The sequence below is a fragment of the Propithecus coquereli genome, unplaced genomic scaffold (genome assembly GCF_000956105.1).
Source record: "Propithecus coquereli isolate 6110/MARCELLA unplaced genomic scaffold, Pcoq_1.0 Scaffold70, whole genome shotgun sequence".
Taxonomy (NCBI): Eukaryota; Metazoa; Chordata; class Mammalia; order Primates; family Indriidae; genus Propithecus; species Propithecus coquereli.
In genome coordinates this window covers 6,033,646-6,051,374 of record NW_012153063.1, presented here as the reverse complement: position 1 = coordinate 6,051,374, position 17,729 = coordinate 6,033,646, and the positions used below count along the sequence as shown (strand labels likewise).

At 34.9% G+C, this 17,729-nt stretch overlaps 1 protein-coding gene across 1 annotated transcript in view; it reads left to right on the top strand.

The window, feature by feature from the left end:
• The window catches only part of ERBB4 (erb-b2 receptor tyrosine kinase 4), a 399,926-nt gene extending 387,858 nt beyond the window's left edge, over positions 1-12,068 (top strand). Inside the window, exons 14-15 of the mRNA XM_012661216.1 lie at positions 8,844-9,141; positions 11,623-12,068. Coding sequence (XP_012516670.1) covers positions 8,844-9,141; positions 11,623-12,068 — 744 coding nt within the window. The remainder of the gene's footprint in view (positions 1-8,843; positions 9,142-11,622) is intronic.
• The last annotated feature ends 5,661 nt before the right edge of the window (positions 12,069-17,729 follow it).

Here is a 17,729-nt window from a genome sequence, read left to right as displayed (position 1 = left end):
GATTTTTCCTTGTTAGTAATTAGCTGTGTCTTGAGGAAAGTTGCTTGCCATCTCTGTCACTTAGGCTTAAAATAGAGAGAATGTGAATTGGTCATCTCTGGTATTCATGTCCGATTTAAATTAAATTCTCTGGTTTCAGTTCTATTGATTTTTGCTTTCTTCATTCGTTTTTTTAGTGAAATACTGACCATTTTAGAACTTGAAAGAAAATTATTATGGTCATGATCTTGGCTAATCTAGGTTGACTTTGACAGCAAGCAGTGTAAATGCAAAATTAGGAAGTATTGGTCATTTTCTTATTTTAGGAAATTCCAAAGCGGTTCACAAATAGATGTAGGAATGCTTTGTATATTTTTCTTCTTCTTTTTTATATGCAGAAAAATCAGATTTGGGGGCTTTTCAAAAATGGTAAAATCTGCTTAGACTGTGGTCAATAAGTACCTCTTGGGGAGAGCTTTTTCTCTCGGGGTGCTGCCTTCAATCTGATATTCATTTTTACCCAGATCAGTTGTAAATACCAGCCTGTTTCTGTGAAATGTAACTAGTGTTTGCTCTGGGCTGATGGGACAGTCATGTGCTGTTTGTTCTGTGGGTTGCTGTACCCGAGTATCCACAGTACATTATTCAGATCAGCTCACACGAACCAGCTGCCCTAACTCCAGGTGGACTGTTAGAAATCTTTTTACTTACAGCAACAGCTGTGCCACCTGGTTGCTTAAAGAGCAGTAGTTGGATGAATAAACCATTGTTACAAATTCACTTTTTATCTGGTACACAGTTTGCATAAACTAGCATAGCTGAAGATATTTCCAACCTGGTCCACATTGAAATGATACGAGCACTGAAAGGCTTTATCTGTATTATGTTAAATTGTTTGCTTGTTGCCAGCACCTATCATTTAAAACACTGAATAAAATCGACATGCCAAAATTAGGTTTCTAAAATTTGCAATTCTATTTCCTATGTTATTTGTTTTCTATCCCCCAGTTCACAACTATGCCCTTCATATTTTTACATTCTCCTGCACAGATTGCTCTAAATGCTGTCATTGTTATTTTGAATATATAATAAAACTTCTTGAGCTTGGATTATTTCTAAAGAGAAGGTTGACAACTTCACTGTTGCTTTATTATTTGCAAATAAATAAAATAACTCTAAATAACCATTAACAAACATTTCTAAGTGGACTTCTGTTTTTTCTTTTTTCGGGCGCATATCTTGGCATCTGAGTAGACCTCTTGTATGTAATATCTTAGTGAACAAGATTCATTTGCTGTTAAACAATATCCACATTTGAAAAATGGGAAAAACAAAACAAAAGCAAGCCCACAAATGAGCTAATAGCCTGTAAAAGGCAATGTGTTAGATTCAGTGGGTTAAATAAGCATCGGTTATCTTGTTTTAAGCTATTAATTTTCTTAGTTTGTGTATGAATATAAGAGATCTTCATCAAATGCTCTTTATGATGTTGGAATAAAAAACACTCAAACAGAGATAACCTTAGGATTCATTTGAAGAATCAGTTAGGCTACTCTAGAATTTGGACATAGTAAAGGCTTGATGATTTCATTTCTGCTCTTAAAGACATTGCAATAAGAACTAGATGTTCCTAAACATATGTTCAAAAAATTACAAAAATGACATACCTTCCTAACTGAAAAGAATTGTTGGGAGGTCTTTGAGAAAGTCCTAGAAGTTCTCTTTAGATTTCTAGATACATGCATTAGCAAGTAGCTTCGTAATAATTGGGAAAAGTTTCAATCATCACAACATGCCTGTGAAAAGAAATAGAAACAGGCAAAAAAAGAGAATGTTACCAGAACCAACCAAACAAAAGAAAGACATTTAGAACTTGCACCAGGATAAAGAAATCAATGCTGTGTGATTACTCATCTCAAGAAGGGTGACAAAATTCTTATTGCTTATCTCGAATGAAGCTAAGGAATGTTGGCATTAATGTATAATTATGTTTCTTTATGCCCTTTCTTTTTTGACTGTGCTAATAACATTCTTTGATTCCATCATATAATACTGCTCAGAGCAGCAACTTAAAGCAGAAAGGTGTAAAGTGAGGAATTTTCAGTTTCATTTTATTAACTCATCTAGCCATGAATATTTTAAGGGGAAATTTGCTCTTGTTCTACTGATATTTGGAAAGGGTATAGGAATTGCTGCCTGGGGATGCAATAGCATACTTACCCCCAGTCAAGCAGGAAGAGGTATTTATTGACTAAGCCTTGTACTAGGAACCATAAATCCATAAGCAAGAGTGCTATCATGAAAAATATTTCTGCTCTCCAGTTATTTAAAACTATCTCCTCCTGCTTTGGGGCTGGCTTTGCTCTTGGCAAGATAGGTAAGTGTGTGTGTGTGTATATACACACACACACACACACACACACACACAATTTTAGATCGGCAAAAAAGAACTTTTAGGAAAGAATGAAATATATATATGTGTATATATATGTGCTATTAACTCTTAATACTCTAGTTAAAGTTTCCTTCTTTTAGTTTAGGTCCTTGTAACTAATTTGAGTGCAAATCTGCTGGGTGGGGCAATACTGTAAAGCTTTGTCAGTGTTGTATACCTAAGGCTAAAGTATTTCGAATGCCTCTTTAAGATTAGTTTTTCACGAAAACTAGAAAGAGAAACCATGAGAAATTATTTGAGAAAAGAGTTAGGGTACAATGCAGAGGAAGAGCGAGAGCGAAGATGAGAAAGAATAGATAGATATGCTAATGTCGAAGATGTATGTGTGGCATAATGAAAAAATAACAGAGTGATGAGCTTTATAGGTAGCCAACAATGGCTGTGAGCACATGGGCAGATCCTTTAACTTTCCTGATCCTCAGTTTTCTCATCTGTAGAATGGGAGTTATGATTTTTAATAGAGATATTTACCTTGCAAGGTTGTAAGAATAAATAAAACCTAAAATAGTCCAGGGAATAGGGTAGGTACATGATATATATTAGTTTCCCTTCCTATTTTTCAATTTACCTAAGAGTAGTCATATAATCATCTATGAAACAGAATAGACATTGTAATTAAGTAGACTTTGGACTTACTTAAGAATAGTAGATTTATTAATGTTTATAAAATACACTATTTCCTCAGTCTTTGTAAATTTTGTATTGGCTCTCACTCATATTTACTGATACCATTCACAACTCCCCTTCATTAAATTTTTTTAAGTAATTGAGTAGATGACACATATAAGAAAGATTAAATTGCCACCAAATTATCTGTCTGAAAAAGAATAAAAAAAAAAAGAAAGATTAAAGTTACCAAGGCTAGTGAAAAGTAGATAAAGAGCCCAAGTCGATATCGCTTCACCTGGATTATAGCGTCATTATTATTTTGTGTTTGTGTTTATGTGCATGTGTGTGTGCACACACACATAAGGGAAAATAGTTTCTTCAAAAAAGCATGTCCCACATAATCGAACCAAATGAGTTAATTAATAAATAAATACATACATAAATAGACAAAAGACATTATATGTAATATATATAAATTTCACTTAACTGCTGAAATCTCAATAAGCTCAGGCCAGTCTTTATATACAGACACATTTTATTTGTTTTCTTCTGGTTGCCTTATGAGAAATGAAGGTTCTAAATCTAACTGTCTCAAAACACTGGGATGCTGAACTCAGTTGTGAGAGAGACACAGTTACCACCATGCATGAGGAATTACATGTAACGCAGAAAACATTTTCTGTGCACCGCTATGTGACCTGTCAAGGTGCGGAAGTGCCCATCAGGGTGTTAAGCACACATCAGGGAGGACAGAAGGTTGAGAACCCTTAACAGTTACTACGTTAAGTATCTAGATAATAAATTAGTGCTGATGGATTAGCAATGTCTTACAGAGACACATTCTATTTTAGTTAAAAGGATTTAGAGTATTTCTTGACCCTAGAAACTGACATCCTATAGTTACTATTGAAAGTAATAATTATTTAAAGATTAAAAAACAACTCTCTCTTGATAAGAACATGTTTAATTTAGATAGAAGTTAGGCATTAGGCATATAGTTTTGTTTCCTAAGAAAATAGATTTCTATAATTATTCTTAAAAATATGACAGGACGCAGTCTATTTAGTTAACAATTTAAAATTTCTCAAGAACAATATTAAACAATACAAATATAAGCAATACTGTGCATATAATGAGACAAGTGTTCAACTATTTATCATTCAACAAAAAGCAAATTTTAGGGCATGATATATTTAAACGTGATTTTAACACTGTATTTGATTTATTTGCTGACACTTGCCTCCTCTATAACCTCTGGTATTTGAATCCAAGTTAATCATACAGTGTCCCAGTGACATGACCAAAGAATTAAACTCAATTCTATCTATCACCCTTACAAATCCCCCCACCAGGAACAAAGTCCATATCACCTGCCAGTTCATAGCCCTCTGCTTGCTATCTCTGCCCTGCTGACAGTAAACCACCAGCTAATTGAACAGATGCACCCAATGCGTCTTCCTAAAGATCCGCAAAGCTGGACTTTGATGGACAGCAGAAAGTAGCATGATGAGAAAACAAAAGCTTTTTAACTGAGAGCAGTGCTTTGTTCTGCTTAGAACTTTAAGGTCACTCCAGCTCATTTTGACTGCTGTGCGGATCTTAATTTTTACTCCACCAATTTACTTGCAGCTGTCATTCTTTCCAATATTAAAAGTTCAGCTCTTCAAGTATGGGGAATTGAGAGGGAAAAAAATGAGAAGAGCTTATTACAAACTAAAAACAGCAAAAACAAGTAAAATCTGGCTTGGCTCTGAAGTATAAAAAGTTATTTTCAAAGCTTATAAATTATGACATAGTGATTAACATGTAATTTAAATATATTTAAACAACAATTATATCACATTTCCAGCCCAGCTAATTGGCCTCACAGATGTTCCCTTGGAGCTGTATTGCCCTTCCAGGGGGGAATGAATGAGGTGCTTTTTATCATGGAAAATAGATAAAAAAGCAAACTGAAAAAATGGAAACAGAAACATAAAAAGCAGCCAGTAACCCTAAAAACAATGAATGCTAAAGGGGTTTGCTTTGCATTTTTTCCATTTTAATGCTGGAAACAGGGAAAAGCATGACAACGCTCCTGTTACTGCGATGCTATTTGGCTGTATGTCCAGACACAGAGTTGGCAGGTTGCTAACTGACAGACTTGTCAAAAGCAGGGACAGTGGATGCATTCTAATAGGGCATGGCCTTGCTTTACCTCTCAGTACAGAATAACTGCAGGAGGTCCAGTTACTTTAATACAACGCCTTTACGATTGAAGGCATTCTAGCTTACATAACGGATACAGATAATAAACTGTTTCCTAATGAAGAATGACTTGCGAGTTATTTCTTTGATCATTTATCTCTCAAGGTTTATAAAACGCAAAATGTGCAGTCAATACTGGTTCCTTAGCTGAACATTCTAGTAGAATGTTACCTAGTACAGCAACACTTGCAAGGTCAGGGGTGAAAGGGACACTGGTAATCATGAATATTTTGGAATACCTTGCCTTCTAATGTAGAATCATAGAATGGAAATAAATCCACTCTGGCCTCATTCCACTTTCCTTTTCTTCTAACAATCTCAGGTAATATTTGATAGTACAGTGTAAATTCTAAAAGGTCAGTGGTCATGTCTTTCCTAGTACATTGTGGTGTCTCCAGCATCTACCACAGAGCCTGCGGTTCATTGTAGAAATTTAATAAATATTTGCTGAATAATTGGTGTTTAATGATGAAGGTAAGGCCAGTGTTCGTAATATGATAAAGTTCTACCAGGCTGTTGCTATATCTCTTGTACCATCCATCTGTATTACAGCTCACTGGACTATATAGAAAATCCCTTTCTCAAATTTTATGAACAAGTGTATTTGATTTCATGTATTTCTAAAAGATAGCAAAATACACCCATATTTAAGATGATTAGTGAACAAGTAAATATTTAAAAATGCCTCTTTGATGAGTAGCTTTGTCATCTTCATTGCTTGACTTTACAAATTCAATTTAGCAGATGTGAATATTTAAATTTGATATAGCCCTTACATTTATATAATAGGGCAGAACTTACAAAGTTCATCGATATATATTATCTTACTTTATCTTCTTTAAGAGTAAAGTAGAGAGGCCAAGAATGAAAATAAAGGTCTCAGCTGTTTCATGATTGAGCAAATTCACACCACTTATGGAGCCCAGGGCTTCTAACTGGTCGTAAAACAATCTGTTGTACAATACTACCTCCTATGCATTGCATATTAAATATATCTCTAACTTTTTGTTGTTATAATCTTCTATGTGTTGTTAGGTTATTAGAGAAGAAAAAAGATAAATATTTTCTATGCCATCATAGTTGTGGCAGAAATTAAGATGTAAACTCACTACGGGGATTCAGAACTTGTCCCTTGATTAATCCAACAGACTGTTAGTTAAGGGAATTTACATTATCCAGTTGTAATTGGTTTACATTAAATAGTTAATCTCCATGGGACCATATTCTTCTTAGATTGCTTTGTGAATTTCTAAATTATATAAAAGTTCACCTGGAATAATATTTAGCTATGTTTCATATAAAAGATGTAGACATCTTAGAAATTTATTTTAGTCATCTCTGTTCACTTAAAGCTGGAATGTACAGAATGCAAGCCTCATAAAATCAGCTATTAGGCCTGCATTATTCATTATCCCCAGTGCCTAGAAAAGTGCCTGGCACATAGACAGTAGGTTCTCAAGAAATGTATTTAATGAATTTTTTATTAAGAAACAGAGTTGTTATTCATACAACCCTTTCTCCTTACCCTAAGGAGCATTGTTCTTAATATTTTATGGTATTTTTATATCCGCTTTCACTTAGTCCATAGGCTGGAGTGTTAAGCCATAAAAATATAGATGTCTTTTTGTTGTTTCTTTAACTGAAATCTGGTTTTGACTGATTGTAGATATTAATACATAAAAGGAATCTAAAGTATGTTTCCAGGAAAGAAATTGATTTTCCAAATTTTCTGCTATTTCTTAACTCAAAAAGAAAAAAGCAAGACTGAAGATAAAATAGTATGTACCTTTTTATAAGGAGAGGTACAAAGTTGACCCTTTACTGAAATAGTGAAAAATAAATGTAGCTTAATTGCAAAAATCATTCCAGGCAAATTGAAATCTACTTCTATCTCCTTTTACACGTTTCTTCTTATAAGAGAAAAGTTAATAATTGTGGTGTATGGTCATTTCAGTCATTTGACATGTAAAGAAAGAAACTTTTTCATTTATACCTATACTTATTTATTGCTTTTCCTTTCCTCTGGGTTAATCAGAAAAATGTTTATTGTTGACTTTTTTTTAATCTTTTGAAAAATTTAATTTTTTCTGTGTGATTTTCTTTTCAGGGATTGAATTAAATGAATTAATTTCCTCAAAACACATAAACAAACTTGCTTGTAGTCAGAATGCATAGAGTTTTACTGTTTAGGAAACTTCACTGTTGTGCACGTTTTCCCCTTTGGTTCATACAACTCGTGGCTTTTCTTTTCTTTTCTTTTTAATTTTTTTCATTCATATTGCCTCTTATTATATCCATCATTCCATTTTTCTTTCCTATTAGAGTGAAATTGGACACAGCCCTCCTCCTGCCTACACCCCCATGTCAGGAGTAAGTATTTCACAATCAACCTTCATCTTTTAGGATTTTTGGTCTTTGCTTACCATATTTCCTTTCTCTTGTCTCCACATAATTTTTTTCATTTTGCCTTTGCCAACAGTGAGTTAAGAATTTGCTGTAGATTGTGTAGCTGGCTTTGTAGATGTGTTTTATCTCAGTAGATAATCCAAAGTTCAGATATCATGCATCAACAGTAGCTTTCAATTTTTATCTGAAGGATTTACGTGGGCTCATAAATTATACTTCTTGGTGGAGGAAGGTTATCTTTACTTCCATGATCATAGGTTATATACTAAAAAGTCAGAATTTCAGTGATGATTCTCTAGTTAGGTACTCAGAAACTCATTGTAATCCCAGAATAGAAGGTAATACGAAAATAGCACCATTCAAAATATTACATATCAATGTACTTCTATTCTTAAAGACAACAGTGAGTGACACTGCCATTTGTCATAAGAATTCACTTTGAATTTTATACTAAAAATAGGCAGTTGTAGGAAAAAGGACATCAAGTACTTTTTTTTTATTTCAGGAAATTATGGGGGTACAAACCAAATACTTTTCTTTTTTTTTTTTTTTTTTTGGAGACAGGATCTTGCTCTCTTGCCTGGGCTAAAATGCCATGGTGTCAGCCTAGCTCACAGCAACCTCAAACTCCTGGGCTCAAGCGATCCTACTGCCTCAGCCTCCCGAGTAGCTAAGACTACAGACATGCACCACCAGCCCGGCTAAATTTTTTTATATATTTTTAGTTGTCCAGCTAATTTCTTTCTGTTTTTAGTAGAGACGGGGTCTCGCTCTTGCTCAGGCTGGTTTCAAACTCCTGACCTTAAGCGATCCTTCCACCTCAGCCTCCCCAGAGTGCTAGGATTACAGGCATGAGCCACCGCTCCCAGCCCAGATACTTTTTTTTAAGTTATGTTTTAGTTGGCTAGCAAAATTAAAATATATGCTTTTGAATTATTTTCCCACAATTTACCTTTTAAGAAAAATTGAAATTTTAGGTGTTTCTAGTTTAAAACTCAAATTCATTAGCCACTAGAGAAAAAAATCAATAAATATTATGACTATTCTATGAAAGACTAGCTTTGATATCCTTTTGGTTATGAGCATTCATTTTTCACAACTATTCCTAACAACAGCTTCTCTCCAAATGTGTTTCTGCTATTAACAGAACCAGTTCGTATACCGAGATGGGGGCTTTGCTGCAGAACAAGGAGTGTCCGTGCCCTATAGAGCCACAACCAGCACCATCCCAGAAGCTCCAGTTGCTCAGGGTGCCACAGCTGAGATTTTTGATGACTCCTGCTGTAACGGCACCCTACGCAAGCCAGCGGCACCCCGTGTCCAAGAGGACAGTAGCACCCAGAGGTACAGTGCTGACCCCACAGTGTTTGCCCCAGAACGGAGCCCACGAGGAGAGCTGGATGAAGAAGGCTACATGACTCCTATGCGAGACAAACCCAAACAAGGTACGCACTGAGTATTCAGAAATGTTTGCCATTTGATGTTCACTTCCATCAAGGTAAACAAAGTATAGAATAGAAATTGCTGAACAGCTGCACTAGATAACATTTGTGACCCAGAAAAGGCCTAGGCTGCTGCTACTCAGAGTATGGTCCCCGAATCAGCAGCATCCACATTATTTAGCTATGTTTTAGAAATCAGAATCTCAGGCCCCGCCTGCATAGGAATCTGGATTTTAACAAGATGCCCAGGTTATCTGCATACACAATCAAGCTCGAAAAGCATAACATAAACATCGTTATTGGAATATTTGAATGAAGTAGCATATCACAAGATATCAGAACCACTGCTTTATTGGACTTTCATTTTTCAAAACTTAAAGTTTGACCTTGTATATACTTATAAGCCTACCACCAAGTCTTGAAAATAATAGTTTGTGGTTTTACAAAGTACACAATGATTTTGAATAGTAGTAGAAATGTTAAACACACAAATCAAATAATGTTTCAATTTTGGAAAAAAAGGCTTTTTCCTTCTAAGCTAACAGCATCACAAAACAGAGAAGATGGATGATTGTTATTAAAAAATGATGATCATGTCTCTCCGTGTCTTCGGTGTCAACAGCAAACTATATTTTAAGACTGTGCATTAGAGCCTGTTATGTCCTTTTCTATATGGTTATTTTCACTTCTATAAAATACAATTTAGAGATCCCCTGGTACACACTGTAAATAACTTAAATATTAAAATATATCTGTCTAGACACATAGAAAGATAAATAAATATATACTTATATATAAAAGTTTTAATGGAATGAAGAGTTGGATGTTTATAGTAACCCAGTAGTGACACAGATGTGGGTTTTGTGAAGATTTGGCAGATTCCCCCCAAAGCAGAATCCTCTCTGGAAAGATTGTCAACTAAATCATAAAGTTACTCCTCCACATATAACTTCACAGCTATGTAAGTTTGCATCAGGACAATAAATAAGTAGATTGCGTGGAGAAAAGGTAATATAAGGCTTCTAAGAGATGAGCAAGTCAGTCTATATAGTCTCGTAGTAGTCTCAGATTTTTATTTCTGAATAGTGAGATCCATTTCTATGGAAGGTTGTTGTAGTTTAATTCTGCCTTTCTTATAAGTTCTTTCATATATTTTTCAAATTAAAGCTTGTTGCTAAGAGTAAAGTTGACCCCACTCCTATAGGGACAATAATAAAAATAGTGCAGTAAAACAAGAAGATTATGCAGTAGGAGTTAGAAGACCTGAATTCTAGTCCAACACAAATTGTATCCTGCATACATCATTTACTCTAATTTTTCTGCTTATGAAGCTGGAAAAATAAGGCTTTTGCTTCCTTTTTCACAGAATTGTAAGAATGAAACGATAGTGTCTTTTAAATTATTGAACTGTAATTCATATATATGATAGTAGAACATTCATTACTTTATTATATCCAGTATACTCATATTCAGGGAAAAATAATCTTGGCTTGATGGAATTTTTCTTTCTGTGTCTTGGGCTAAGTATAGGGGTTAGAAAGTGTGTTTCAGAATGGTGACTTCTCAGTAGAGAATTGTGCTTTCTTTATGCTCTGACTCTAAACTAGCAATAGCTTAGGTTTTTGTGTATATAGTAAAAGAGAGGACAAAAAGAGTGTCTATAATATATGTGTGTATATGTAGTCTATATTATAGACATGGAGGTAGAATTAAGCTTGAAGAGAGCAGCATTAACTATTGGCATTATTCTTTTTTATATTTTAAGCCAATACCTATACTAGATGGATTTATTAGAGTGGACCATATAAAATAGGCACTAATTGGTTTCTATGTGCAAAGTAGCTATTTCATATAGTTTGCTATTTTGTGATTATGATTGGCCCGTGGAAATAACTGTTATAATTATACTTTGTTGTTAAGCAGAAGTATATGTAATGTTAAGCACATCAACTGGAGGCATATTAGATATCTGTCAGATTTGTTTTATTAGTTGAGTTTTCTTTCCTTAGATGCTTCCTTTTTCATGTGTAAAGGCTTTCTGTAAAGCATCTCCAATCAAATCCTTGTTACCTGTATAGGCATTCATAGCAAAACCATACAAACTAAAAAACGCTATTCCTTTATTTCCCCTCTTCATCTTGGCATAGAAGAAGAAATTACTGATTTTTAGGAAACAAAAACATTTAAATAACTGGCCCAATCAATATGCAGAAGAGAAAAATGCATTTGGAAGGAAAGAACAATCTAGGAGATAGGAATTCTGATCCTGGCCTTGTTGGTGCCTTGTTTTATCATTAACACTTTTGGTCCACTTACTCTTTTATTCATACTGCAATAGTGATCCACAAATAGTTCTGAGAATTCATGAAAACAAATCTGTGGCTTTCCTATTCTAGACAAAGAAGCTAACTATTGTATATAACTTGAGTCTGATTAACATTTTGTAGAAAGTAGATGTTGGCTGATACTTTTGTATTCCTTCAGAATACCTAAATCCTGTGGAGGAGAACCCTTTTGTTTCTCGGAGAAAAAACGGAGACCTTCAAGCTTTGGATAATCCCGAATATCACAATGCTTCCAATGGTCCGCCCAAGGCAGAGGATGAGTATGTGAATGAGCCACTGTACCTCAACACCTTTGCCAACACCTTGGGAAACGCTGAGTACCTGAAGAACAACGTACTGTCTGTGCCTGAGAAGGCCAAGAAAGCGTTTGACAACCCTGACTACTGGAATCACAGCCTGCCACCTCGGAGCACCCTCCAGCACCCAGACTACCTGCAGGAGTACAGCACAAAATATTTTTATAAACAAAATGGACGGATCCGGCCCATCGTGGCAGAGAATCCTGAATACCTCTCTGAGTTCTCGCTGAAGCCAGGCACTGTGCTGCCTCCTCCACCCTACAGACACCGGAATACTGTGGTGTAAGCTCAGCTGTGGTTTTAAGGCGGAGAGACACGCCCGCTCCAATTTCCCCACCCCCTCTCTTTCTCTGGTGGTCTTCCTTCTACCCCCAAGGCCAGTAGTTTTGACACTTCCGGGAGGAAGATATAGAGATGCAATGACAGTTATGTGCTTATCTAACTTGAACATTAGAAGGAAAGACTGAAAGAGAAAGACAGGAGGAACCACATTGTTTCTTCATTTCCCTGCATAGGTGGTCAGGAGAATGGAACAGCTAGAGAAGGACCAGAAAATATAAGGCAATACTACCTGCTGTCAAACTAGCTCTCACCTTTTTCATTTTTTCTTTCTTTGTTTCTTTATTCCTCTTCTTTTGCTTTTTTTTTTTTTTTTAAATGCACATGGTTGAAACACCCATGTTATCTGTTCCTATCTGCGGGAACTGATGTGTGCATATTCAGCATCCCTGGAAATCATAATAAAATTTCCATTAGGAAAAAAGAATAACCATCTGAGATTGAGAATCCAGTTTCTTTCTCCAACAGCTTCTATCTTGGCAAGTGAGAATGGGCAACCCAGCTCTCATAAACTCTAAAGTTATAACTGCTAATTATGTTTGGAATGTTTTTTTTTTTCATTTTGTTTTGCTTTGGCCTCTTCCTTTATATTAGTCTCTCCCCTATTTTTGGCTTTTATTTTTAATTGCAAAATGTTTATATCAAAGCTTCTTGACAGAATTTAAACAAGAAATATTTTAATATGGTGAAATGGCCACTATTTTAAATATACCGTCTTTAAAATGAGAAGGGGAGGCCAAGATATTAGTCAAATACAATTTCAAGTCTAGCTTTCATGTTTCGCACTATCAAATCTATCCTCTCTCTTTTTTTACATTCATCAGTATTTTCTTCTCCTCTGTAAATGACAGTATTTGACAGGCGATAATCTTAAGAGTAGAAGGGAAACGAAGGACAGCTCTCTATGGTTCAAGAAAACTACTGATACTTTCAGAGGTGGTACAAGTGAGGAATCCATTGAACTGGAAGAAACACACTGGATTGGGTATGTCTACCTGGCAGATACTCAGAAATGTAGTTTGCACTTAAGCTGTAATATTTTTGGTTCATTTTGTGAACTTCATTTTGGATTTTGAATGAAGCAATATGGAAGCAACCAGCAAATTAACTAATTTAAGTACTTTTTTAAAAAAGAGCTAAGATAAAGACTGGAAATGCCAAACCAAGCAAATTAAGACCTTGGGATGGTATCCAGGGATTATGGTGAGAGGCCAGCACATTATCTACGTATGATATCACATTTGCTACACAAGGCAATTTGTTCAGTTTGTATACTCCATAAGAAGGAATACAAGTAAGGATTGGCTTGAATTCTATGGAATTTCTAGTATGAGACTCTATTTATATTAAGTAGAAGGTAACTCTTTGCACATAAGTTGGTATAATAAAAAGAAAAACATAAACATTCAAGGATTATGAATAGGTCCTTGGGTCAAAAGTTGTAAATAAATGCGAAAAATCTTCTCATGCAATTATTTTATTATCCAACATACCAATCTTTTGATACTTCATATAATAGCTCCTTTCCTCACAAAAAGCATCCTAGTTCTAGAAACATCTTTACTATGTATCATTTTGAAAGAATACCTACTGAGTTAAGATGAATAATGGGAACAAATGACAGGGATGAGTCTCCAGGAAAACGAGGCTTCATATCAATAATAAGGAAAATTGGATTTAAGTCTCTTTTCTAGGAATTCCTGCCCCGAGTCATTTATATATTTTTAAAAATATTTTTTTCTAATGTCACAATATTGGGACCAAATTAATAAATAGTAAAAATGAAAGCAATCAAACTAAAAATCTCTATTGGCAAAACAGAGAGAGTTTAGAGGAAAAAAAAACCTCCAAGATCTATGTTTCTGCCTGTTTTGAAAAAGTAAACCATCCATCCATCCAAACCTCATTTATTCAACTAATATTTATTTAGAGTATACTAAAAGCAGTGCATTGTATGGGTAACACCTAAATAAAAGGAACATTTTTCCTCACTTCAAAATTTGGCAGTCTAGAAGATTTAACTGGAATAACATTTTAACTTCTCCATGAGTTCAAGGAATCAGATTGCACAGACTATTTTGTGAGAAGCTAGCATATAATCTGTTGTTTAGTAAGAGATCTGTGAACTCATTTGGGACATGAATTAAATATCCTTCAAGATATTGAAGTTGACAGACATGATAGTTTCAATGTTATCATCAAAATATAAACTGGTCTAGAAGGATATTGTATCACCAGCTAATTGGCTTATCTGGAGTCTAACTTCTCTGTTAAATCAACAGCAGATGGTGGTCTTTGGCCAAGAACCTTGGAGGTATTGGGGTTATTTTTCTTTTTTTTCAGCTATGAGAAGAAAGGTAAGATGAGTGTGGTAGAGCAGGGGAGGGGTTTGTGAGATCCCTTCTAGTGAAGTTCAACCACAAACTTCCCAGGGTTAAAGACGCAGAATGATTCAGGGGCCACAACCTAATAGCTCAGAGCTCTTTCACCCACTCAGAAAACTGTCTCCAGGAAAAGAGACCTCATATCAGTACTTATGAAAATTGAATATAGGCCTCCCTTTCTAGATAAATCCACACTGAGGCATCACTGATAGTCCCCTTTTGGATAGTGTACCTTGAAATTTTTTTTTTTTTTCTGATTTACAATGTTCATATGGTTTCTACTGGGATATGGAAAACAGAAACATTTATTTTGGAAAAGGAAAAAATAAACAACTTTTAACTGTCAGTGTAACAGAAATACATTTAGTGAATGTAGTCTCCTTCCTCCTAAGAACGTAAGACTCTTACATGTCAAGTAATCTCCCACTTTTGCAAGTATAATCCAAAATGACCCAAAATGCTTCACAATAGCACCACCTCATCATTCCTTGTGAATGATTTCTGTAGTATATACTTGATTTCAGTTGTTTGGGTTTTTTTTCTTTTTTTTTTTGTTTTGTTTTTGTCTCCTTAAGAAAACATATTTGACTGTGTTTAAGAGGGAGAAAAAAAAAAGTTTCATTTGTTGCAGAGAATAACTTATTTAACCCAGCAGAGTATAATTTTAAAAATGCCAGTTAAAGCCTTCAAAGTGCTTTGGAATATCTGGAATCTGATATTGCCAGTTGTATCAATGGAAACAAGCAGAATCAATTATGTAAATTTGAGAAAATTAAAATTACATTGACTATATTTTTTAAATCACCCAATTAGGTGCATCCTATTTTGGAGAATCCTATTTTCAAGCATGGAAAAACTCTGTAGCTAAAAGTTGTTTAAAGAAGTAGTCCGTAAACAGGAGAGAAAAGATGTCCTCTCAACCAGGGTAGGTCCAGAACCACAAATCATCTATACCACAAAGAGGACTACCCAGCAGCTCTTGGTTTTCTGAATTATATTAGTAGTATAGGTTAGGATGACAGTCCTTTCTTCAGTAACATTCTTAAAATAACATGAAAAACAATGCAAAATTCAAATTCTATTAAAACATACAAACTAAAAACAAGAGATTCTTTGTAGATTGGGAAGAATGACTGAAGATCTGTAACTCGAGAGAAAAAAATAGTGTTCTTCTAGGTGTTATAATGTGTGTGCTAATAACTTCTGAAGGAAGGACATGGCATGAAGATTACACACATTTCCAATGCTAAGGAAAAATCACTACCAGGAATGTGAGGCTCTGGTGCTAGATGAAGTTGGAGAAACGATCAATGTGCTTCTTGAAGTGGCAAAAATGAAAAGACAATTAAAATTGTTTAAGCCTGACAGGGAAGGATGTAAATATAAGTTTCTGTAGAGCTATCGAACTTTTATTTCACAACTTGGATTATTCATCCATCTGTAATTGTTGATTATTTAACTAGTATATGTAGTTCATAAGGTAATAGAAAAGGTGATATGAAAGCATGTATATAACTGGACAGAACCGTGATAATACTATAAGATGTAGATTTAGTTAGGTTATCAAATGTTAACTGATTTTAATATTATTAAATAAATCAAACTAGAAAGCTAACCACAAGTATAATGTAACAAAATGAAATGCAGGATATGAAAACGTAGGATGAATTTTGCATAGCAAAAAAATAAGTTTGCCATTTATGATTGTTATTGTTGAGTTTAGCTGAAAGTAGGCATATACGGTTCCACTTGTGAAAACTTACTTTAAATCATTACAATTAAAATTTTTTCTCATTCTCTTATTCCTTTATCACTTTTTAAATGTATTAAATGTGAAGGGAATTTTATTTTATTTTTTTTTGGAGTTTGTTTTGCAAACACCACCTTGTAGAATTTAGCAGGCAAATATGTTACATATGATTTTAAGTAAGAGGTCTTCAAAATGAAGTAAAGGAAATGTAAATGTTCTATTACCTTATGCAGAGACAAAAAATGAGTGGTGTCATTAAGTAAACAGACAAAATACATTTAATTTGTGATATGTCCTTTCTTTTTCCACAATGCCCTCTTGCCTCCAAAAACAACAACAAGGAGTAACAATTTTCTGACAAATAAATGCTAAACCAAGAATTTCAAACTACTGCATTACCATTCTTTTGAACCCTAGTTAGTAGACTGACGATTTGTTATGGGACAAATGAGAAATCCAGGTATACAGGTTTCTAGTTGTTAAAAAGCCAGGTAAACTAACTTCTGCATTACATGCTCCAGACAGAGGGACTCTGCTGTGCCTCTCTTTGTATGCATGGACTTTGATGTGTATCCGTTTGGAGGACAGCCTTGTACCCATGCAGGCATATAAAGGCAGATTGGTGTCTCCTGGTTGCCACTTGCTTAAGGACAAATGACATCATACAGGTATAGATCAGGTATAATTATTAAAGATCATTATCAGCAGAGACTTTGTTATTACTGATACTACAATGGGGCCAGCTTTTGTATTTCTGGGTAGAATGAATATAATTGTTCTGATCCCAGAGATCTTTGCAAGAGGAGTTCTCTCTGTAGTTGCAAATATGAAGCTGTTGTGGTCATTGTGTTAGGCCAGGGACCCTTGTGTTTATATGGGCAAATGTCTTTTAGCAGCATGGGCTGCTTTGTTCTTTTCGTTAAATGTCTCTCTAAAATAGAAATTTCAGACACTCTGTTCAAGTCCCACTCTGTTCAAGTCCCACTGAAGAATGTGGGATATGTCACTTTTGCAGACCCCTGCCTCATATCATTCCCAGCCAGGTGATATTTTGGGCAGAAGAAAATGCTGCTGTAGTCATAAGCTAAAAAGACTCTAAGCTCCAATTTCATGGGGGTATTCACATGCTTCCCCTGGAAAATACTCTTTGACAGTCAGCTTTGCAAGTAAGTGATTACCTTGTTAGGAATCACAGAAAAATTCATTTCTCTCTGACCTTTAGAGAGAAATAGCACCATTCGTTTTTCCCTCTTTGATAAAACTGCCCCTGTTTGCTTCACTTTCTACCACCCTAGTTCGAAGTGGCCCTCTCTTAAGCCATAGTGGATCTCTGAAGTCTCACACCCCGATTCGTGAAATATTGACTTGGCCTTTGTTCTCAAATGCCTGATTTTTTCATAAAAGATCCTAGCAATTTGGACATTGTTTCAAATATTTATCTAATAAATCACTGCACAGAGAATAATTTATGATA